The sequence below is a fragment of the Mirounga leonina genome, unplaced genomic scaffold (genome assembly GCF_011800145.1).
Source record: "Mirounga leonina isolate KUSES-001 unplaced genomic scaffold, KU_Mleo_1.0 Mir_173, whole genome shotgun sequence".
NCBI classification, from domain to species: Eukaryota; Metazoa; Chordata; class Mammalia; order Carnivora; family Phocidae; genus Mirounga; species Mirounga leonina.
In genome coordinates, this window is record NW_023270447.1 from 10,418,690 (window position 1) to 10,441,002 (window position 22,313).

At 38.2% G+C, this 22,313-nt stretch overlaps 1 protein-coding gene across 7 annotated transcripts in view; it reads right to left on the reverse strand.

Annotated features, from left to right (window-relative positions):
* The window catches only part of CDC14A (cell division cycle 14A), a 181,561-nt gene that overhangs the window by 28,740 nt on the left and 130,508 nt on the right, over positions 1 to 22,313 (reverse strand). For all 7 annotated transcript variants that reach the window (XM_035017924.1, XM_035017928.1, XM_035017925.1 and 4 more), the window contains one exon: positions 5,822 to 5,981. In XM_035017924.1, the coding sequence (XP_034873815.1) occupies positions 5,822 to 5,981 (160 nt within the window). The remainder of the gene's footprint in view (positions 1 to 5,821; positions 5,982 to 22,313) is intronic.

Here is a 22,313-nt window from a genome sequence, read left to right on the forward strand (position 1 = left end):
AGGGGACTGATATTTTTTATTAGAATTCAGTACTTTCTGACATTTCTAAAAGTGTGGTCACATATTACTTGAAAAAATAAATAATAATTTAACAAGATACACAATTAAACAAAAAAATTGCTAATATTTTACATATAGTTATGTCACAAGTATTTTCCCTCCCACTTTATTATGTATCTTAAAGGTGAAATCTTTTAAATGTAATGCATTTCAAATGTAGAAAACAACAAAAACACTGCAACAGAGAGCCATGCACCTAACTAGCCAGATTCAATATATTTTCTATTTAAGCTCTTTCTCTTAAGGAATTTACTTAAATACCCTAGCTCTCAAAGAAAAAGAAAACATTATTTATTAAGTCTCGGCTCTCAACCTCTGAGACAAGGAAGCCATGTCTTTTCTAAAGAAAAAAAATATATCTATAAATATATATGTATATTTATTTAAATATATATTAATAAATATATTTATTAAACCCAGCCTGCCCTACATAAAGGCAGGAAAATGAGAGCAAACTAAAATACATAAAGAAGGACCATTTCAAAAGATGTACTTATTTACAGATGATGGTCTAGCTAAGGAACAAATAATAGTTGCAAAGTAGAAAGATTTATTTTATGCCATTGGTTGTTCTCTAAATATAGACAGATGAAAATGAAAATAAAAGGCACTCATAGGTTTCAGTTGGATAGAGTAATAACTGACCAACGCATTAATCAAATGGTGACAGAGTGAGCTACTGGGGAGGCTGCGGTGTGTGCCATTAAGAAAAAAAATCTATTAGATAAAATATAGCACACTAGGGAAAAAAGATGGAAGAGTTATAATAGAAAAATGACATAAAAAGAGAGTTTGAAATAGAAATGAGTAAAAATAGAAGTGAGAGGATTGGAAGAGAAAGATGATAATGGATTTTTAGCAGGTTTAAGTGATTTGGCTAGGAAAGGTGGCTGGGTCATCTCCAAAATTCTTTCAGCTCTCAGATGCTGAAACTGTGAGGTATAAAAGCTGGGGAAAGGCAAAGATGTCATCTTCATAACAAGTTGCTTCTGATCATAAAAAGTTTGTATTTATCTGGGTCCCCGAGTCCGTCTTCTCTCCTTCCTTACTGCCACTGGTTGAGACCTTTATCACCTGGGACCACTCCCCCATCACCAACTTCCTGGCCTCCCACCCCTGGCCGAACACAGACCCCAGCACCCCTTTCCCTCACAACCAGAGCAGTCTCCCCAAACCCTGGCTCTGTGTTGTATTGTCACTCTCCTGTCCTAGAGCCTCTCCCGGATCCCAGTGGCATTCAGATTGGAACTGGAATGCCATAGTGGTCCCAAGAGTAGAAAGAATACTGCTTGAAAGTAGGGTCTTAGAGAGTTAATTTCTTACTTCATGGATTTTTTTCTAAGATGCACCCTGTACTTGGGCATTTGATGTAAAAGAGCAAAGGATTTTATAAATCACAGTATCTCCATGATGTAATTAAAACAGTACATTCTTGGAGCACCTGGCTGGCTCAGTCGGTGGAGCATGTGACTCAATCTCTGGGTTATGGGTTTGAACCCATGTTGGGTGTAGAGATTGCTTAAAAATAAAATCTTTAAAAATTAATTAATTAATTAAAACACTAAATACTTTTTTTTAAAGATTTTATTTATTCATTTGAGACACAGAGATACAGAGAGAGAGAGAGAGAGAGAGCATGAGCAGGGAGAGAGGCAGAGGGAGAGGGAGAAGCAGGCTCCCCACCGAGCAGGGAGCCCGATGTGGGGCTCGATCCCAGGACCCTGGGATCATGACCTGAGCCGAAGGCAGACGCTTAACCATCTGAGCCACCCAGGCGCCCCTAAAACACTAAATTCTTATTTACTTGTCAATTTATGTGAACTTGGCTGAATAGGAGCAGCACCTGTACCTAATTCATATCTCTAAGTCAAGAGCATCTGATCGATAGGTGTGCTAATATTGGATTATCACCCTGGAGAAGGAAAAGTTAACAACAATCACAGTTCCAGGAGAAATTTATTGGGACAGGCTGGCTAAGGTTATGTTCAAACTTACTGATATAATATACTAAAGCCACACTTAGGACCTCATGGAGAGGCAACAGGGTATGGAGCGAGGCCTCAAAGTGGGTGGCTGAGAGGAGACTCCAAAGCCAGAGCGCCTGCGTCTAATTGCCAGCGCCACTGCATACTTTGTGATCTTGGGCAAGCAGTTTAACTTTCTCTATCTCGGTTATGCCATCTGTTAAAAAGGGCCTAGTAACAGTGCCTATTTCATACAGCTGTTATAAGAACTAAGAGTTAATCCATGTAGGGGCACCTGGGTGGCTCAGTCGGTTAAGCATCTGCCTTCAGCTCATGTCATGATCTCGGGGTCCTGGGATCGAGCCCCGCATCGGGCTCCCAACTCATCAGGGAGTCTGCCTCTTCATCTCCCTCTGCTGCTCCCACCCCGCCTCCCTGCTCATGCTTTCTCTCTCTCAAATGAATGAATGAAATCTTAAAAAAAAAAAAAAAGTTAATCCTTGTAAAGCACCTAGAACAGTGCCTAGCACCTAGTAGATGCTATTTAGGTGGTTGTTACATTTTAAGCTCCTCACTTAACTCCTTAAGTATCGGCCCCTTAAATAAAGTGTTAATTTTAAATTCCATCTTCTTAAAGCCATTTTTTATAACCCCAATGCATGATGGACCCTTAGGCCCTGGCATGTCTGAGTGAGCACTTATTGCTGGTACCATTTTGTATTTGAGCACAGACTACTCTTGAATAGCTTGGATTATTACCAATTTCATGTCTGTTTTCTTGTTTGTTTTTCTATTAAAAGCCTTCTCCATTCTTTCAAGCTCCAGGCTCCTTCGTAAGCCTTCTCCATTCTTTCAAGCAACATTTACGAAGGCCCTGTGGGCTAGGAATAGGCTCACGACGAGGGCAGATAGAAGCCTCGATCTTCACAGCGTGTATTGCCGGGCAGGGAAGGAGGTGTTAAGGACCATGGAGGAAAAATACAGTGCAAGGCAGGAGCACAAAGCAGCAAGCCTAACCTAGACCCACAGGATGGGCTGGGTATATTTCATAGTGCCTAGCCTAGCACTGAAGACCAGCTTCAGTCAAGATAAAGCCTCTATTTATAAAAGATTTTTCATGACTCTAAGTAGGCGAAGAGAATTCATTACAGCTGCAGCCTAGTCCATTAATGTGGCCTGAATCCTTCTGGTTAATCTTTTTTTGCCTATTCACTCACTTCCTGGGCACTGAAAAACTATATATTCAAACCTTCCCAATCAAGTAATTACAGAGCTTCCGAATAACCAACCCCAGGAAAATCCCTGTAGGCCTAGAAATCAGAAAAATAATTTAGTATCTCATTTTCAATCTGACATTACTTCTAAAAAGAAAAAAAAAAAGAAGCAACCTCTAGAAGAATAGTGCCTTTTTGCACTTCCTTTATGTACAAACTAATAAACCCAGAACTTCCATGGGCTTCTATCCTGAACATTGGTATGGAACTTGAAACATATTAAAATCCTTGCAGCATTCTCAACTTATTTTCCCACTTAGAATTCACAAGAACGACAAAGATATCACTACCTCTATTACATTCACTTTTGAGTAAACTAATTTCCCCATATTCATGTAACGTTCTGGAGCCAGCACCAGATAAACACAGCAAGAAAAGGGACTAAAAGTGTTATTTACGCAACGCATCACCTAACTATAAAGTAGTCCAAAACCTATATATATGTCACCGTCTGAAGTCTTAACCACGCCATCGTTCTGTGTTATTTCTGAATTCTTGCACTTCTGTGCTCTAATTTCAAAAATCATACCACTTCTGAGTGGCTAGAGCTAAAGTAATTAATTTGGCGGTGCAGGGAATAAGAAAGAGGAAGAGAAATAGCCCAATATCTGAATACATGCTTGTATTTAAAACTGACTTATTTTAAATTTCATATTTCATTCTTCAGTGATAAATGTTAATTAGTCTTAAGTTCAACAAATTGAGATCTAAAAAAGTATGAGAACAAAATGTTCTAACTACCAGATGCTCGTTTAACATGGATTATGATATAGAAAACATTATATTTCTATAAGATAAATGTTTTCCAGAGAGATGGATAAATTGTATGTGTATCTTTTCAGAGGTCATAATTCAAAGCACTGTTTACTTGAACAAAATGTGAGAAGGAAATGCTGACCAGAGCAAGAAAAGTACTCTTGCTTAGCTATATTATCACATTAAAATGTCAGTTCAGATCCTTTTGTTTGCTTTGAATAGGCCAGACTACAACACAGAGACAAGAAAAAGTCAACAAAGGCTCTGAACATCAACATGACCTTGGCTAAGATTTACATTTTGTCAGGACAAATGATTCACACAAGTAAACTTAGCCACTTCTTCAGAGGCTGTGCTGGAGTAGAGACCACAGGGTTGAAAAACTGGTTCTTATGGCAGTCTTCATCCTGTGTCCTTGAAGAAAGCCCACTCTCCCTACTGCCAAGCACTCTGGTTATCTTTCTTGGTGAAAGAAACCTGTTTGGCATGCCACTTGTTCCATTTTGGGTTCCCTGAGGGTCAAACGTGAACCACAGTATTTTGCTCAAGACCCTTGTCCAGGTCCAACGGGTCACCGCCTAATAGAATGCAAATCCACACTCGCTGCCTAAATATTTTTTTAAGATTTATTTATTTATTTGAGTTGGGGGAGAGGCAAAGGGAGAGGAAGAGAATCTCAAGCAGACTCCCCACTGAGCAGGGAGCCTGACATGGGGCTCCATCCCACAACCCCTAGATCATGACCTGAGCTGAAACCAAGAGTCGGACACTTAACTGACTGAGCCACCCAGCCTCCCCATTGCTTAAATATTTTTAACAGCTCCTTTTGCTCCTTCAGGGATATAAAAATATAACTACACACCAAGTGCTTAGTTTCACCTCAGGCATACTGTGGTAGAAAGAGCTAAACCAGGAGGGAGACTCCCAGTCTCAAGGTAGTCCCACTACTAAACAACGCCATGACCTTTAGCGAGTCATGGGATTCAGTGGGGCCCCCGGCTTCTGATCCACACGAGAGGGAAGGAGAACAAATGATTTCAAGCTTGCTTCCAGCTCCAAAAATGCCCATGATCCTACCTGTTGTAAGTCACTTCCATTTTTAGGTTAGCAGGGTATAACAGAAAAAACACAGATTCAGAATCAGATGGATGTGGATTAGAATCACCAAGGTTAGAACTTCCCTGACATTCAATTTCCTTACTATAAAGTAGAGATCATATTGCCTGGGTAATATTGCTGATATTACCTATCACCAGCTAGTTGTAAAGACTAAATGAGACCATAGATGTCAGCCGTTTAATGTGGTTTGTTTAGAGCCTCAATTCAAAAAAAAAAAAAAGTTGCCCCTAATTATGTTTTCAATTCTGGACTTTAGAAATCAATATGAATTTGAGACTTTCAAAAAACCACTTGTGGCATGTACTGTTTCTTCAATAGTCACATTAATTCTTTCTTCTTTACATCCACTTTCATCTTCAAATAGAAAATATGCTCTTCTATTTCCTTTTTGTACATAGTCTACAAACCAGAGTGGTCTCCTTTATAATTGTGCTCCTTAAATTACAGCTTTTTTTTTTTTTAACGATAATTGCTTTCTTTGCTATGGATTCTTGTTTTACAGGTGGATGATTCTACACCTAAAAATATTGGTACTCTCAGCATCTCAGAAAATAGATATTGCTGTGTTATAAATGTTCAGCTGGGAAACAAAGAAATGCAGAACGTTAGTCCTAAGGAGACATGAAAATCTTCCTGAGGAAAACTCACCTCTCCAAATCTTTCCACGTTTTGTATTTTAGATAAGTTTCCACCAATAGACATATCATCCAAGCTAGAAAGAATTTTATTAATACTTCCTTCACTGGATGGTCTATTTTTCAGCTTGGATCGGAAAATGTCTCCTTGGACCCATAACGATGCCTGTTTTCTGTAAAAAGGAGAGAAAACAAAATAATCTGTAAAATAAATTACTATCATCTCCTCAGAAATATAATATCTTATAGATAAAGAGATTAGCAGATAAACCTTTACAAGTCAGAAAGACTATGAAATCTGAGAATTGTTTTTAAAAGTCATTTCCTTAAAGTTTAAGTTATATGAATTAAATTAGATAAATTATATTAAAGTTCTATGTGAAACACAAATACCTATCTTCCAATATATGTTTATATAACTATACATGAGTTGCCTATTGAGGTTCTTAGATGCTTACAACAACAGCAACAAAAAAGACCGTGAGCCCATTTGTCTTTTACATATGAATTTGAAATCTGTAAGGTATTTCTCAAATAGCAATTTGATATGTCTATAAAAACAGCTGGAGTGAACTGGACTCAAAGAAGTAGGTGAAGAAACTTGAATCAAACAGAGAGAGTACCTAAAAGACTACCAAATCCATAATTGTGTGTGGCAGCATGAAAAAACACAAAACTTTAGAAACCTACTCTTACCACCTAAAAGCAAGGTATATAGAGCCTCAATTAGATTATCCTTTAAGAACCAGAAAATGTGCTTCATCTGTAAGTTTTCTTTTATTCAATAAGGCACAATTTTAACTGTTTTCAAGGTTGCAGGAAAAGAATTTAAGATATGTAAACAAAATGACAGTCTGGGCTTAAAATTTTTATTGTTAGAGTCACCTTCCTGCATTTCTTTTAAGATAAATTACCCATCAGATAGTTTTCATTCTATTCTATGTCATACTGGACAGAATAGAATTAAGCTAAAATTGTGGCTCATCATAAGGAATATCAACGTCCAGGGAAATAACAGCATTATCAAGGAAGTGCTACCAATAAGAACACAGATTTATTTTCTGAGGCAATAGAAAGACCAAGGGGTATTTTCTCTCAAAGATTCCAAATAAAATTCAGGCTAAAACACGAGGAGAAAAACAATGACAAAAAATCCTCCCTGAACTGTACTGTCTCATTAGACCCTCAAGAAAGGAATCCACCTTTCCTTTTTAAAAGAGTTTACTCTCAAATCAGAACTTTTATTTATGATTAAATACTGTTGAGAGTCTTGAAGAAAAGATTAACTTTTACATTATACAGCGAAATTTTACATGTGCAATGCCTCCAACCAAGTGTATCTACCTGGGTATCACCCTATAGATACATACCTGTATACAAGATACAAAAATGCTTATTTCAGCATTATTTGTAATAAAAAAACTACTGGAGATACCTAATGGACAACCAGCTTATTAACAGTAGATCCATCCCGTGAAATATTATACAGCCAGAAAAAAGCTTGGGATGGACCTCCATGTAGTAATAAAGAAGAGCAGCTATGAAATAAAGCGTTCGTGAATGAAAAATATAAGTGACAGAGTGGAAAGTACGATCCCATTTTTTGTATAAAAAGAAGTTGTAATTTAACTGGAAGTTCAGTTATCTAGAACATACAGCAACATATTGACCAGTTACTCCCAACAACAAAAGGAAACTTTCACTTTCTATTACATGTCTAGCTGTTTGACTTTTTTAAAACAATGTGCCTCATGTGCTTTTGTAAAAAAAAAAAGTGATAGATGATAGATAGATAGATAGATAGATAGATAGATAGATAGATAGATAGATAGACAGACAGATAGATCAAAGCAGAACAAAGCTAGCTTTAGTATGGAAAGGAACCTTTAAAGTTGCTTTCATAAAAGATAGCAGACAGCATATCACTGCATTGTTTTAACAACAGTATTTATAAATACCTTTGAAAGAAGTCAATTTACTAAGTGCCCAAAGATTAACAGTTTGGGATGAGACTAGATGGTTGGGAGGCTTTCTTTTTTTTTTAAATATAATATCCTACTCCACTTTCAAATAAGAGGTGTTTTTTTCTTTTTGCTCACTTTTCAGTATTTTCCAAATAAAACAACAAATTTTGTTTCCAAAAATTCAGTATTTTCCAAATAAAACAAAAGGAAAAAGGAATACCTTTAGATCCTATTTTAAGACATATAGTATAGAGGTTCTAGATATAAAATATGTTGTCCACATATAAGACTAACTTAACACTTCAAGCATTGTTCTAAAATTGGAATTCATTTAAATTATTTTAAGAAATTTCCAGCATGTTAAACGGATTAAATTTTAAAACAAAAACCAGTGAAATTTTAAAGATATGAATAAAGACTCCAGAAATCTACACACACCAGTTCACTAGGGAGTGTGGCAGTATCTGCCTTCTATTATGGCAGAAGGTACTTTTTGGAAGCAAACCACTGAGGAATATTTTCTGAGCTTAAGATATATAAATCAATGGGGTTACCCTAATCACTGAGTCACTTTCAATTTTTCTATACCAACCAAAAAATGTATTCATAAAGAAACTCTTAAATTTTGCTTCCTTTGTGAAAACCTTCATAAAACCATGGTATAGCCTCCCTGCTACCTTGCATTTTCAGAAATCCTTGCTTTAATTTTTTATTCCTCCAGATTTTTTCCACTTAATGCTACACCCAGTATAACTCTTTCTCTGACGGCTGACTCTTATATCCTTCCAAAATAGTAATAAACAAACAGCATAGTCCTTGACACAGTATGAACAATTCAAAAGATAACTGTTAAATTCATAAATGACTACCTTGAGCTTCTGGTCAAAAAATCAGTAATAAAGAACTACTATTTCACAGGGAGAGAAGACTCACCTCTGCCACAGATAGTAAGAAATTCAGATAAATGAAACATACGGAAAGGATAGGGATATACAGATAAAAGACAGAATTCCTGTCCCTCAAAAGTTCCCAGTTACATATAAGAAAAATGAACAACTAAAATCCAATGGCCCTATGACCTAGATCTGCCCTTAACTCAACCTGAAAGAATCAGAGATAAGGTCCCTGAGAATTCAAAATTATCTAGAAAGATTAGCAGAACTTAGCCAGCAAAGAGCTTTCCCAAAACAAAGAAACAACATGGGCTTGAAGGAATAGTGCTATCAAAGAACCCAGCACGTTTGGGAAACTGGGCTGTTTGATTTGGCTGCAGCAGAGGTTATGACAGAAGCAGCAACCAGCCCATGATGGACCCTACACGACATGCTAAGGAATTTAGATCTGAGAATTGAAAAAAAAACCCCGATTCCAAAATGTTATAAAATGAAAACTCTGATAGGGCTGCCAACCTAAAGATGGAAATTACGAAGTGACACCTTTCGCTTGCTTGGTTTCAAAGACTCCATCTGTCCCATCACTGGAAAGACTTGATTTGAACCTGAATATTAAAGATGAATAAGGTGTCAAAGCTGATTTGTGTGTTGCTAAGTGATGCTCTACAAAAGTGCTTCTTAAGAAAAAGCAGCACTTCACGCAAATCCCTTTTTTATTGACAACAGGAACCTCACTGGCTTTTATTGTGGGGTCTATTACTCCTTAAAAGCCTCATCTCAGACAGAAGAAGTAAAACGTGTATTTTTAAGTATTTAGCATTTAAAAATCAAATCCTATGAAGCTCACACACTAGCTCAGAGTAAATCCTCCAGTAATGTTGTGGATTTTCTAAGACAGCATGAGATTACTAACCCTCTGCCAAAAGAACATGTGCTTTGAAATAACAGAAAGAGATCCGTCTTGATTTAAACAGAGCCTTTTGAGAGACGTTGCCAGTGTTGGGGGTCAAGTGTTTTTGGCCAAGTCCTGGCCCTGGGTTAATTAGGCCTGAGACATAAGAAAATAATTAACTTGGCTTCATTATAAGCCAAGCCACAGCCTTCACAAGTCTTTTTAAAAATCTGTTTTGAGGGGCACCTCGGTGGCTCAGGCCAGGCTCAGGCGGTTAAGCATCTTACCCTTGATTTCGGATCAGGTCATGATCTTGGGGTCATGAGACAGAGCCCCATGACAGGCTCCTCGCTCAGCTGGGGGGAGGGGAGGGAATCAGCTTGAGAGTCTCTCTCCCTCTCTCTGTGCCCCTCCCCCCACTCAGTTGCATTGTTACAGGTGTTTCTGGTTTTGAATTCAGAACACAGTGATAGTCACGTGCAGCTTCTTCTGTTTGTAGCTGACCTCTTCTTCCTCACATCCTTGAGTCCAAACTAAGCCTATCTCCCCACCACCTTAACTCTCTGTCTTCATCTTCATCACTTCTTCCATCCTGGACGCTTATTTGTCCAGTACCCTGACCTCAGTGTCCATCCAAAGCCACCATTTGGTGATTCTATATAGAAACCCAGCCCGTGTTCTAGCTCGAGGTAGGCCTACTTTAGCTGTGACTGGGGCACCAGCCTGCCTTGCATGCCTCCTACCCTACTGCCCCATGCTATTATGGAAACAGAAATAGTTCCCAGTCGAAAGAACGGGACTAATAAAATGATCTAACTTGATATCAAAGGAAGATAGACCATAAAGCAGTACCCAAGGTTCAGGAGGTGGAAAGGAGACAGGTATTCAAGGAGTTCTACTCATACTTTGGTACAAATGGAAGATTTACTAGGAAGATGTTTAGACAGAGAACTTGAGGGTAGAAGGGAAGGTTCTTCATTCTGAAACACACAAGAAAATGTAGCTGGAAGAGAAAAAATGAGTTAGAGAATTCTCAAAGCTAGTTCTAGTTTAGGTATAGACCTAAACAGTCAGAAGCTGACTCAGTGGTATCATGCCAAAATATAAACTTTACAACTAAACCTGATGCATTATTGCTTACAAGACATTCTTTTTCCAACTCTAACCCTTTTCACACTAGAAATGAAACAAAAACCGTTCAATCTCCTATCTTTAGTAACTGTCATGAGTATTTCAGGGCAAATTTCTGATGTCACCATTGCCCACAATTCTTATATATACCATATCCTTAATATTGGAACCCACATTAGGATTTCATTTTTGCTTAGCCAATAGATTCGATACAACTGACAGTCAAGGGACACCTGGGTGGCTCAGTCGGTTAAGCGTCTGCCTTCGGCTCAGGTCATGATCCCAGGGTCCTGGGATCGAGTCCCGCATCAGGATCCCTGCTCCACGGGGAGCCTGCTTCTCCCTCTGCGTCTGCCTCTCTCTCTCTATCTCTCATGAATAAATAAATAAAATCTTTAAAAAAAAAAAAAAACTGACAGTCAATAAATGAATAAAATGATGGAACAGTAAATACTGAAGAGCAATTCAGAGGTTTATAAATGAGTGTTACTGCAAAAAATGTGACTGTCAAATAGTGCAAGCTCGAACCTATGCAATGCGCTTGTTATTCTTATAAGTAAACCACGATATTGTCTATGGTTATTTTAAATTCCGGTTTATAATAGTTCAGGTTTTAATTTCTGTATTTTAAGAAAGATAAATTCTTAAATCTTTAAAATTATAAAAAATCCTAATACATATTACTTGAACTACTACATGTATCTAAAAAAAAAAATACAAAAAATAAACAGTAGGAATCAATTATAATTAAAAACTCAAGCCATCGGGGCTCCTGGGTGGCTCAGTCATTAGGCATCTGTCTTTGGCTCAGGTCATGATCCCAGGGTTCTGGGATCAAACCCCACATTGGGCTCCCTGCTCGGCAGGAAGCTTGCTTCTCCCTCTCCCACTCCCACTCCCCCTCCTTGTGTTCCTGCTCTTGCTATCTCTCTCTCTGTCAAATAAATAAATAAAATCTTAAAAAAAAAAAAAAAAACTCAAGCCATTATTGTTAGACATTTTCAAGAATTCTTCCATATTCCTGAACAGGTTTTCCTCATCTTATTTTTGGTAATTTTCTCAAATAAAAAGCAATGGTTTAACTACTAATTTCTGATGTTGCTCATTCCAATTGTGAAACTTACCAAATGCTGAAAGTACCAAATTGAATGTAGCATTAAGTGATATTTACAGGGTAAGAATGACCCATGGACCCTTGTTATACAATGTGGTTGGGGGACCAGCAGCATCATATCACCTGGAAGCTTATTAGAAATGCAGAATCTCAAGTCCCATCCTAGACCTAGTGAACCAGAAACTGCATTTAATAAGATCCCCAAGTGATTCTTACACACTTTAGTATTTAAGAAGTACTACAGATAACTGAAGGCTTACAACTAAATTAGATGTTGACAAATATCCAACTGACTGGAAATTGATGAAAATATCTATGATAATAAAGTAGAAAGGGGGAATTTTTGATTTAGGAATTTAGGAATAAAAAAAGAATCCAACCACAAAATTGTTGATCCCTTAAAGATGACTTTATTCAAAATGGAAGCTCAACTTTACAAAGACAGGGTCCAGATTTAGGCTTTATGTGAGTTCTGTGTCAAGAGGAAACTTAAAAGTAAAAAGAACTTCCATGCTCATGGGTTGGAAGAATTAATACTGAAATGTTGATACCACCCAAAGCAATCTACACACTCAGTGCAATCCCTATCAAGATTCCAATGACATCTTTCACAGAAATAAAACAAACAATCCTAAAATTTGTATGGAACCCACAAAAGATCCCAAATAGCCAAAACAATCCTGAAAAAGAACAAATCTGGAGGCATCACACTTCCTGATTTCAAACTATATTACAAAGCTAAAATGATCAAAACAGTATGGTAAGGTCATAAAAGCAGACATAGATCAGTGAAACAAAATAGAGAGCCCAGAAATAAACCCACACATATAAGATAATTTATAACAAAGGAGCCAAGAATACACAATGGGGAAAGGACAGTCTCTTCAATAAATGGTTTTGGGAACACTGGGCAGCCATATACAAAAGAATGAAACTGGACCACTATCTTACACCATACACAAAAGTCAACTCAAAATGAATTAAAGAACTGAACATCAGACCTACAACCATAAAACCCTCAGAAGGAAACACAGGCAATAAGCTCCTTGATATCAGCTGTGGCAGTGAGTTTTTGGTTCTGACATCAAAAGCAAAGGCAACAAAAACAAAAATAAACAAGTGGGACTATATCAAACTAAAAAGCTTCTGTGCAGCAAAGTAAACCTTCAACAAAATGAAAAGGCAGCTTACCAAATGGGAGAAAATATTTACAAATCATATGGCTGAAAGGGATTAATACTCATAATATATAAAGAACTCACACAACTCAATAGCAAAAAAACAATCAGATTAAAAAATGGGCAGAGGATCTGAATAGGCATTTTCCTAAAGACATACAGATGGCAACAAATACATGAAAAGGTGCTCACCATCACTAATTATCAGGGAAATATAAATCAAAATGACAATGAGATATCATTTTACACCTGCCAGAATAGCTATTATCAAAACAAACAAACAAACAAACAAGAAATAGCAAGTGGTGGAGAGACTGTGGAGAAAAGGAAACCTTTGTGCACTGTTGTTTGGCATGTAAATTGGTGCAGCCATTATGGGAAACAGTATGGAATTTCATCAAAGAATTTTAAATAGGGTTACCATATGATCCAGCAATTCCACTTCTGCATGAAATGAAAACACTAATTTGAAAAAATATATACACTGCTATGTTCATTGCAACATTATTTACAACAGCAAAGACATGTTAGCAACCTAAGTGTCCATTAATAGATGAACGAATAAAGTGTGAATACACAACACGCAATCTGATACAAAAATCACATAAATACATAAAAAATATAACATAAATACATAAAGACTATTAGTCAGCCATAAAAAAGAAGGAAATCTTACCAATAGCAACAACATGGATGGAACTTGCGGGCATTGTGCTAAGTGAAATAAGCCAGAAAGAGAAAGACAAACACCATGTGATCTCACTTATATATGAATTCTAAAGAAAGAGAATTCACAGATAAAGAGAACAGATTAGGAGCAAGATGGAGGAGGGGTAGGAGATCTAAATTTCGTCTGGTCCCAGGAATTCAGCTCGATAGTTATCAAACCATTCTGAACACCTACAAACTCAAAAGGTAATCGAAGAAAAGAATAGCAGCAATTCTATGAACAGAAAAGTGATCACTTTCTGGAAAATCTCTCTGATTTGTTTAGTGCATATTTTTCTGGGGTTGTTGTTACCCTTTCAGCATTTTGTTCTCTCATTCATCTATTCTCCTCTGGATAAAATGACAAGACAGAAAAACTCACCTCAAAAAAAAGATCAAGAGGCAGTACTTACTGCCAGGGACCTAATCAATACAGACATTAGGAAGATGTTGGAACTAGAGTTCAGAATGACGATTATAAAGATACTAGCTGGGCTTCAAAAAAGCATAGAGGATACTAGAGAATCCCTTTCTGGATAAATAAAAGAACTAAAATCTAACCAAGTCGAAATCAAATAGGCTATTAATGAGGGGCAATCAAAAATGGAGGCTTACGGTATTATGCTAAGCAAAATAAGTCAATCAGAGAAAGACAAGTATCATATGATCTCACTGATATGAGGTATTTGAGAAACAAGACAGAGGATCATAGGGAAAGGGAGGGAAAAATGAAACAAGATGAAACCAGAGAGGGAGACAAACCATAAGAGACTCTTAATCTCAGGAAACAAACTGAGGGTTGCTGGAGTGGAGGGGGGTGGGATGGATGGGGTGGCTGGGTGATGGACATTGGGGAGGGTAAGTACTATGGTGAGCTCTGTGAATTGTGTAAGACTGATGAATCACAGACCTGTACCCCTGAAACAAATAATACCTTATATGTTAAAAAAAAAATTTTTTTTTTTTAAATGGAGGCTCTAACTGCTAGGATAAATGAGGCAGAAGAGAGAATTAGTGATAGAGAAGAACAAATGAGGGAGAATAAAGAAGCTGAGAAAAACAGAGATAAACTACTGGATCACAAGGACAAAATTCAAGAGATAAGTGATACCATAAGACAAAACAATATTAGAATAATTGGGATCCCAGAAGAAGAAGAAGAAAGAGAGAAGGGGGCAGAAGGTATACTGGAGCAAATTATAGCAGGGAACTTCCCTAATTTGGGAAAGGAATCAGGCATCAAACTCCAGGAGGCAAAGAGAACCCCCCTCAAAATCAATAAAAATAGGTCAACACCCTGACATCTAATAGTAAAACTTACAAGTGTCAGAGACAAAGAGAAAATTCTGAAAGCAGTTCGGGACAAGAGGTCTGTAACCTACAATGGTAGAAACATTAGATTGGCAGCAGACCTATCCACAGAGACCTGGCAGGCCAGAAAGGACTGGCATGCTATATTCAGAGCACTAAACAAGAAAAGTATGCAGCCAAGAATACTATATCCAGCTAGGCTGTCATTGAAAATAGAAGGAGTGATAAAAAGCTTCCAAGACAAACAAACACTAAAAGAATTTGCTAAGACCAAACCAGCCCTACAAGAAATATTGAAAGGGGTCCTCTAAGCAAAGAGAGAGCCTAAAAGTAACATAGACCAGAAAGGAACAGAGACAATATACAATAACAGTCACCTTACAGGCAATACAATGGCACTAAATTCATATTTTTCAATAGTTACACTGAATGTAAATGGGCTAAATGCCCCAATCAAGACACAGGGTGTCAGATTGGATAAAAAAAAAAACAAGACCTGGCATCAAATTGCTGTCTGTAAGAGACTCATTTTAGACCCAAAGACACCTCCAGATTTAAAGTGAGGGAGTGGAAAACCATTTACCATGCTAATGGATATCAAAAGAAAACTGGGGTGGCAATCCTTCTATCAGACCAATTAGATTTTAAACCAAAGACTATAATAAGAGATGAGGAAGGACACTATGCCATACTCAAAGGGTCTATCCAACAAGAAGATCTAACAATTGTAAATATCTATGCCCCTAACATGGGAGCAGCCAATTATATAAGCCAATTAATAACAAAATCAAAGAAACACATCAACAGTAATATAATAATATTAGGGGACTTTAACACCCCCCTCACTGAAATGGACAGATCATCTAAGCAAAAGATCAACAAGGAAATAGAGGCTTCAAATGACACACTGGACCAGATGGACTTCACAGATATATTCAGAACATTCCATCCCAAAGCAACAGAATACGCATTCTTCTCTAGTGCCCAGGAACATTCTTCAGAATAGATCACATCTTGGATCACAAATCAGGTCTCAACCGGTACCAAAAGATTGGGATCATTCCCTGTATATTTTCGGACCATGATGCTTTGAAACTAGAACTCAATCACAAGAGGAAAGTTAGAAAGGACGCAAATACATGGAGGCTAAAAAGCATCCTACTAAAGAATGAATGGGTCAACCAGGAAATTAAAGAAGAACTTTAAAAATTCATGGAAACAAACAAAAATGAAAAGACAACTGTTCAAAATCTTTGGATACAGAAAAGGCGGTCCTAAGAGGAAAGTATATAGCAATACAAGCCTTTCTCCAGAAACAAGAAAGGTCTCAAATACACAACCTAACCCTACCCGTAAAGGAGCTGGAGAAAGAACAGCAAATAAAGCCTAAACCCAGCAGGAGAAGAAATATAAAAAAGATTAGAGCAGAAATCAATGAAATAGAAACCAAAAGAACAGTAGAACAGATCAACGAAACTAGGAGCTGGTTCTTTGAAAGAATTAGTAAGATTGATAAACCCCTGGCCAGACTTATCAAAAAGAAAAGAGAAGGGACCCAAATAAATAAAATCATGAATGAAAGAGAAGAGATCATAACCAACACCAAAGAAATACAAACAATTATAAGAACATATTATAAGCAATATATGCCAGCAAATTAGATAATGTGGAAGAAATGGATGCATTCCTAGAGACGTATGAACTACCAAAACTGAACCAGGAAAAAATAGAAACATGAACAGACCCATAACCACTAAGGAAACTGAAGCGGTAATCAAAATCTCCCAACAAACAGGAGCCCAGGGCCAGATGGCTTCCCAGGGGAATTCTACCAAACATTTAAAGAAGAATTAATACCTATTCTTCTGAAGCTGTTCCAAAGAATAGAAATGGAAGGAAAACTTCCAAACTCATTTTATGAGGCCAGCATTACCTTGATCCCAAAACCAGACAAAGACCTCATCAAAAAGGAGAATTACAGACCAATATCCCTGATGAACATGGATATAAAAACTCTCACCAAAATACTAGCCAATAGGATCCAACAGTAATTAAAAGGATTACTCACCACAAACAAGTGGGATTTATTCCTGGGCTGCAAGGTTGGTTCAACATCCACAAATCAATCAATATGATACATTAATAAAAGAAAGAACAAGAACCATATGATACTCTCAATAGATGCAGAAAAAGCATTTGACAAAGTACAGCATCCTTTCTTGATTAAAACTCTTCACAGTGTAGAGGGGAAGAAAAGATGGCGGAAGAGTAGGGGACCCTATTCCAACTGGTCCCCAGAATTGAGCTGGATATCTACCAGACCACTCTGAGCACCCACCAAATCAGCCTGAGATGTAAGAAGATCTGGATCTCTACAAAGAGAATATCACAGGCGGTTTCAAGGTATGAAGCAGGGAGCCGTGATTCTGCAGGCAGATATTGGAGGATAAATGGCAGCAGGAGGGAGCCTGGCTGTGGGGATCCTACACCAACGGTGAGCGACAGCTTCGCACGTTGGGGACGGGGCACAGACTCGCAGACCGGTAGTGGCGGGGAAAGGACTTTAGGGCAGCCCCCAGGGCAGAACCCAGAGCGGCAGGGTCACGCATACAAACTGGGAGCGGCTGGCGGTTTTAGAAGCACAAATGGCAGAGACATGCCCCAACCTGGAGGCAGGACTGGGAGCGCTGCAGAGGGGTGCACAACCCAGGACTCTGCAGTTTATAGCAGCACAGACAGAAACGGAGACGGTGTGGCCTGGAGAGCTCACTGAAGAACAGACTGCAATCTCTCTGCTCTGAGGCAGAGGGTTGGAAATGGTCTCTTCTGCTCTGACTCTTGGAAGAGACGCGGAAAGCTGCCAGGGAAAGCCACCAGAGAAAAAAGCCCCCAAAATTGATTCCCACTGAGCCCATCCCCCGCCACAGGAGGCCACAGCAACTCTGCCCAAACAGGGTTGCCTGAGTAACAGCATGGCAGGCCCCTCCCCCAGAAGACAGGCTGGGAAAACAAGAGGCCAGCAACCCTAAGGTCCCTAGAAAACAGGTGCATCTTGCTTGGGTTCTGGTCAATAATTTCGACTCTATACATTCCCTCAACCACCCATCAACAGAATGACTAGGAGGAGGAACCCCCAAAATAGAAAAGACTCAAAGATTATGACTTATGCCGCAGATTTACAAATGGATGTAGATATAACCAAGATGTCGGCAATGGAATTCAGGCTAGCAATTGTGAAGACAATAGCTAGAATGGAGAAATCAATTAATGGCAACATAGAGTCTCTAAGGGCAGAAATGAAAGCTGAATTGGCAGAACTTAAAAATGCTATCAATGAGATCCAATCCAATCTAGATAATCTAACAGCTAGGGTAACTGAGGCAGCAGAATGAATAAGCGACCTGGAAGACAATATAATAGATAAAAAGGGAAAAGAGGAGGCCAGGGAAAAACAACTCAGAATCCATGAAAATAGAATCAGAGAAATAAGTGACACCATGAAGCATTCCAATGTCAGAATTATTGGAATCCCGGAGGGATGGAGAGAGAGAGAGGACTAGAAGATGTATTTGAGCAAATCGTAGCTGAGAACTTCCCTAATCTGGGGAATGAAACAAACATTCTCATCCTAGAGGCAGAGAGGACCCCTCCCAATATCAAGGAAAACAGGCCAACACCCCGGCATGTAATAGTAAAACTCGCAAATCTTAGAACCAAGGAAATCATCTTAAGGGCACTTAGGGGGAAGAGATTCCTTACATACAGAGGGAGGAACATCAGAATAACGTCAGACCTATCCACAGAGACCTGGCAAGCCAGAAAGGCCTGGCAAGACATATTCAAGGTACTAAACGAGAAGAACATGCAGCCAAGAATACTTTATCTGGCAAGGCTGCCATTTAGAATGGATGGAGAGATGCAGAGCTTCCACGACCAGCAGCAATTGAGAGAATATGTGACCACTAAGCCGGCCCTGCAAGAAATAGTAAGAGGGGTTCTGTAAAAGGAGAAAGACCCCAAGAGTGATATACAACAGAAATTTACAGGGACAATCTATAAAAACAATGTCTTCACAGGCAACATGATGACAATTAATTCATATCTTTCAATAATCACTCTCAACATGAATGGCCTAAATGCTCCCATAAAACGGCACAGGGTTGCAGATTGGATAAAAAGACAGGACCCATCCATATGCTGTCTACAAGAGACTCATTTGGAACCTAAAGATACATCCAGACTGAAAGTGAAGGGATGGAGATCCATCTTCCATGCCAGCGGACCTCAAAAGAAAGATGGGGTAGCAATTCTTATATCCGACAAATTAGATTTTAAACTAAAGTCTGTAATTAGAGACACAGAAGGACACTATATCATTCTTAAAGGGTCTATCCAACAAGAAGATCTAACAATTGTAAATATCTATGCCCCCAACATGGGAGCAGCCATCTACATAAGCCAACTGTTAACCAAAATAAAGAGTCATATCGATAACAATACATTAATTGTAGGAGACCTCAATACTCCACTCTCAGCAATGGACAAATCATCTAAGCAGAAAATCAACAAGGAAACGAGCTTTGAATGATACACTGGACCAGACGGACCTCATAGATATATACAAAACATTCCACCCTAAAACAACAGAATACTCATTCTTCTCCAGTGCACATGGAACTTTCTTCAGAATAGACCACATACTGGGTCACAAATCAGGCCTCAACCGATACCAAAAGATTGAGATTATTTCCGCATATTCTCAGACCACAATGCTTTAAAACTGGAACTCAATCACAAGAAAAAATTTGGCAGAAATTCAAACACTTGGAAGGTAAAGACCACTCTGCTCAAGAATGGTCAACCAAGAAATCAAAGAAGAACTTAAACAATTCATGGAAATCAATAAGAACAAAAACATATCAGTCCAAAACATATGGGATACTGCAAAGGCAATCCTAAGGGGGAAATACATAGCCATCCAAGCCTCACTCAAAAAAAATAGAAAAATCCCAAATTCACCAAATAACTCTACACCTTAAAGAACTAGAGAAAAAGCAACAAATGATGCCTAACCCACGCATTAGAAGAGAAATAATTAAAATTAGAGCAGGGATCAATGAATTAGAAACCAGAAACACAGTAGATCAGATCAACAAAACTAGAAGTTGTTTCTTTGAAAGAATTAATAAGATTGATAAACCACTGGCCAGACTTACCCAAAAGAAAAGAGAAAGGACCCTAATTAATAAAATTATGAATGAAAGGGGAGAGATCATGACTAACACCAAGGAAATAGAAACAATTATTAGAAATTATTACCAACAACTATATGCCAATAAGCGGAGCAACCTGGATGAAATGGATGCCTTCCTGGAAACCTATAAGCTGCCAAGACTGAAACAGGAAGAAACTGACAACCTGAATAGGCCAATAACCAGTAACGAGATTGAAGCAGTGATCAAAAACCTCCCAAAAAACAAGAGTCCAGGGCCTGATGGATTCCCTGGGGAATTCTACCAAACATGCAAAGAAGAAATAATACCTATTCTACTGAAGCTGTTTCAAAAAATAGAAACAGAAGGAAAACTTCCAAACTCATTCTATGAGGCCAGCATTACCTTAATCCCCAAACCAGGCAAAGACCCCATCAAAAAGGAGAATTTCAGACCCATATCCCTGATGAATATGGATTCCAAAATCCTCAATAAAATCCTAGCTAACAGGATTCAACAATACATTAAAAGGATCATCCACCATGACCAAGTGGGATTTTTCCCCGGGATGCAAGGGTGGTTCAACATTTGCAAATCAATCAATGTGATAGAACACATTAATAAGAGGAGGAAGAAGAACCATATGGTCCTCTCAATTGATGCAGAAAAAGCATTTGACAAAATACAACATCCTTTCCTGATTAAAACTCTTCAGAGTATAGGGATAGAGGGAACATTCCTCAAGTTCATAAAATCCATCTATGAAAAACCCACAGCGAATATCATCCTCAATGGGGAAAAGCTGAGAGCTTTTCCCTTAAGATCAGGAACACATCAAGGATGCCCACTCTCGCCACTACTGTTCAACATAGTACTAGAAGTCCTAGCAACAGCAATCAGACAACAAAAAGAAATAAAAGGTATTCAAATTGGCAAAGAAGAAGTCAAACTCTCTCTTTTCGCAGATGGCATGATACTTTATGTAGAAAACCCAAAAGACTCCACCCTCAAATTACTAGAACTCACACAGCAATTCAGTAATGTGGCAAGATACAAAATCAATGCACAGAAATCAGTTGCTTTCTTACACACTAACAACGCAACTGTAGAAAGAGAAATTAGAGAAACGATTCCATTTACAATAGCACTAAAACCATAAGATACCTCAGAATAAACCTAACCAAAGAGGTAAAGGATCTATACTCTAGGAACTAAAGAACACTCATGAAAGAAATTGAAGAAGACACAAAAAGATGGAAAAACATTCCATGCTCATGGATTGGAAGAATAAACATTGTTAAAATGTCTATGCTACCCAGAGCAATCTATACCTTCAATGTCATCCCGACCAAAATTCCAATGACATTTTTCAAAGTGCTGGAACAAACAATCCTAAAATTTGTATGGAATCAGAAAAGACCCCGAATCGCCAAGGAAATGTTGAAAAAGAAAAACAAAGCTGGGGGCATCACGTTGCCTGATTTCAAGCTATATTATAAAGCTGTGATCACCAAGACAGCATGGTACTGGCACAAAAACAGACCTATAGACCAATGGAACAGAATAGAGAGCCCAGATATGGACCCTCAACTCTATGGTCAAATAATCTTTGACAAAGCAGGAAAAAACATGCAATGGAAAAAAGACAGTCTCTTCAATAAATGGTGCTGGGAAAATTGGACAGCCACATGCAGAAGAATGAAACTCGACCATTCTCTAACACCATACACAAAGATAAACTCAAAATGGATGAAAGACCTCAATGTGAGACAGGAATCCATCAAAATCCTAGAGGAGAACATAGGCAGTAACCTCTTTGACATCGGCCACAGCAACTTCTTTCAAGATACATCTCCAAAAGCTAGTGAAACAAAAGCAAAAATGAACTTTTGGGATTTCATCAAGATAAAAAGCTTCTACACAGCAAAGGAAACAGTCAACGAAACAAAGAGGCAACCCACAGAATGGGAGAAGATATTTGCAAATGACACTACAGATAAAGGGCTGGTATCCAAGATCTATAAAGAACATCTCAAATTCAACACCCAAAAAACAAATAATCAAGTCAAAAAATGGGCAGAAGATATGAAAAGACACTTCT